Below are 1,528 nucleotides of genomic sequence, written 5' to 3' on the forward strand. Positions count from 1 at the left end.
CCCGCCGGTCCTGGTCTGGGCGCCGGGCTCACTCACCCTGGAAGTAGACCCCCGAGCAGACGCGCAGCACGCGCGGGAGGGAGGCGGGATCCAGAGCGCGCACGAACTCTTCCAGCGGCACCGGCTCCGCGTCGCCCGGGGGCCCCCTGTGGCGTGCAGGGTCCATGTCGCCGGGGAGCGGACCAAGACTGAGGCCGCCTCCCTCGCCCGGGGCCCAGCCTCGCTGCAGCCCCGCCCAGGCGGCGTGGGATGGGAGGGCCCAGCCAACGCTGTTCTTGGGCAAGTCGTTTCCTGTTCCCAGCCTCAGTTTCCTCATCTCGAAAATGGGGTGCAAATGCCTGCCTCACACATGAGTCACAGGGTCGAGAGCCACAGGTCAGGAGGGGCTGAGTCAATGAAAGCCGGCCCCCGCCTCTCCACTTGCTACTGTTAACTGTCGTGGAGTCTGCGGGACACTTGGGAGACGTCAGGCACGACATGCATTGGACCGCGGTCATCAATAGGGGTGACTTTGCCTGGGTTTCACATCATCAGAGTTTCTTCACAGTCTGTGTTCGTCTGGAAGCTCCTTTGAAAGCTGCTTGGTATCCTAGCAACGAGCACCTCCACTGTGGTGCATTCGCAGGAATCAGACCCTGGTCTCCAGCCTGGAAAGCCAGAAATCAATCCCGAATCACCACGGCCACCGCCTCCACGGGGCAGGGGCATGGTGCAAATAAAAGGGGAAGCTGCTGAGCTACTGCCCCCACCCCGCCCCCTTGCTCCCAGCCTGCCAGGGGCCAGCACCTCAGCCTGGACTCTTCCTGATCTCTGAATCCAATGAGACTGAGCCCAGCGTCCAGGAGTCCCCAGAGTGGCCCAGAGACGCAGCTCTGCCCTTCTGATCTGAGAAGGGAACTGTCATGTCAGATCTCCCAAATCGCCCAACAGGATATCTCTGGTCTTGCTCTTGGACACCTCCACTGATGGGGAGCTCATCACTTTCCAGGAAGCCCGTGTTCTCTTGGGCCCAACCTAGCTAAGAATTCCCTTTGAGCTAAATAGACATTTGCTTAGGAGAAAGACCGATGGCCACAAAGGGTTGGGATAAACTTTCCTAATTCCCTGGTCCCACCCTGCTTCCCAGCTACTCCTCTTGCTTGTTCCAGATTTTTTGGCAAGTCACTTTGATTTTCTAAACTTATTTTCTCATCTATAAAAAAGGGGGGTGAAAAAAAAGGGGAGGGTGGAGAGAGAATATTGCCTTAGTTTTGAGGATCAAATGAGATGATAGAAGTATTGTGCAAAATGCTTCTTTTTGTTAATTTAATTGAGTTATTTTGTTATTATAAAACAAGACTTTTCTAATCAGAGATAATAACAAAGGTTTAAACATAAAAGGAATGCATTTGAATTCGCGAACATTTGACAAATAAAAGGAGGACATGCATGCTCTCCCCACCACCTAACTAGAGTGACTACTAGAATTTTGCTGTGTTGCTTCTAGTCTTTATTTTTATCTGAGTGTTGGTTGCTGTTCTTCTTTTAC

At 53.3% G+C, this 1,528-nt stretch overlaps 1 protein-coding gene across 1 annotated transcript in view; it reads right to left on the minus strand.

Moving 5' to 3' along the window:
* Positions 1–316, minus strand: part of THEMIS2 (thymocyte selection associated family member 2) — a 16,328-nt gene extending 16,012 nt beyond the window's left edge. Inside the window, exon 1 of the mRNA XM_004705326.3 lies at positions 37–316. Within this exon, the coding sequence (XP_004705383.2) occupies positions 37–316 (280 nt within the window). The remainder of the gene's footprint in view (positions 1–36) is intronic.
* Positions 317–1,528: the final 1,212 nt, after the last annotated feature.

The sequence above is a fragment of the Echinops telfairi genome, unplaced genomic scaffold (genome assembly GCF_000313985.2).
Source record: "Echinops telfairi isolate 266 unplaced genomic scaffold, ASM31398v2 ScPeMD7_7457;HRSCAF=8495, whole genome shotgun sequence".
Taxonomy (NCBI): Eukaryota; Metazoa; Chordata; class Mammalia; order Afrosoricida; family Tenrecidae; genus Echinops; species Echinops telfairi.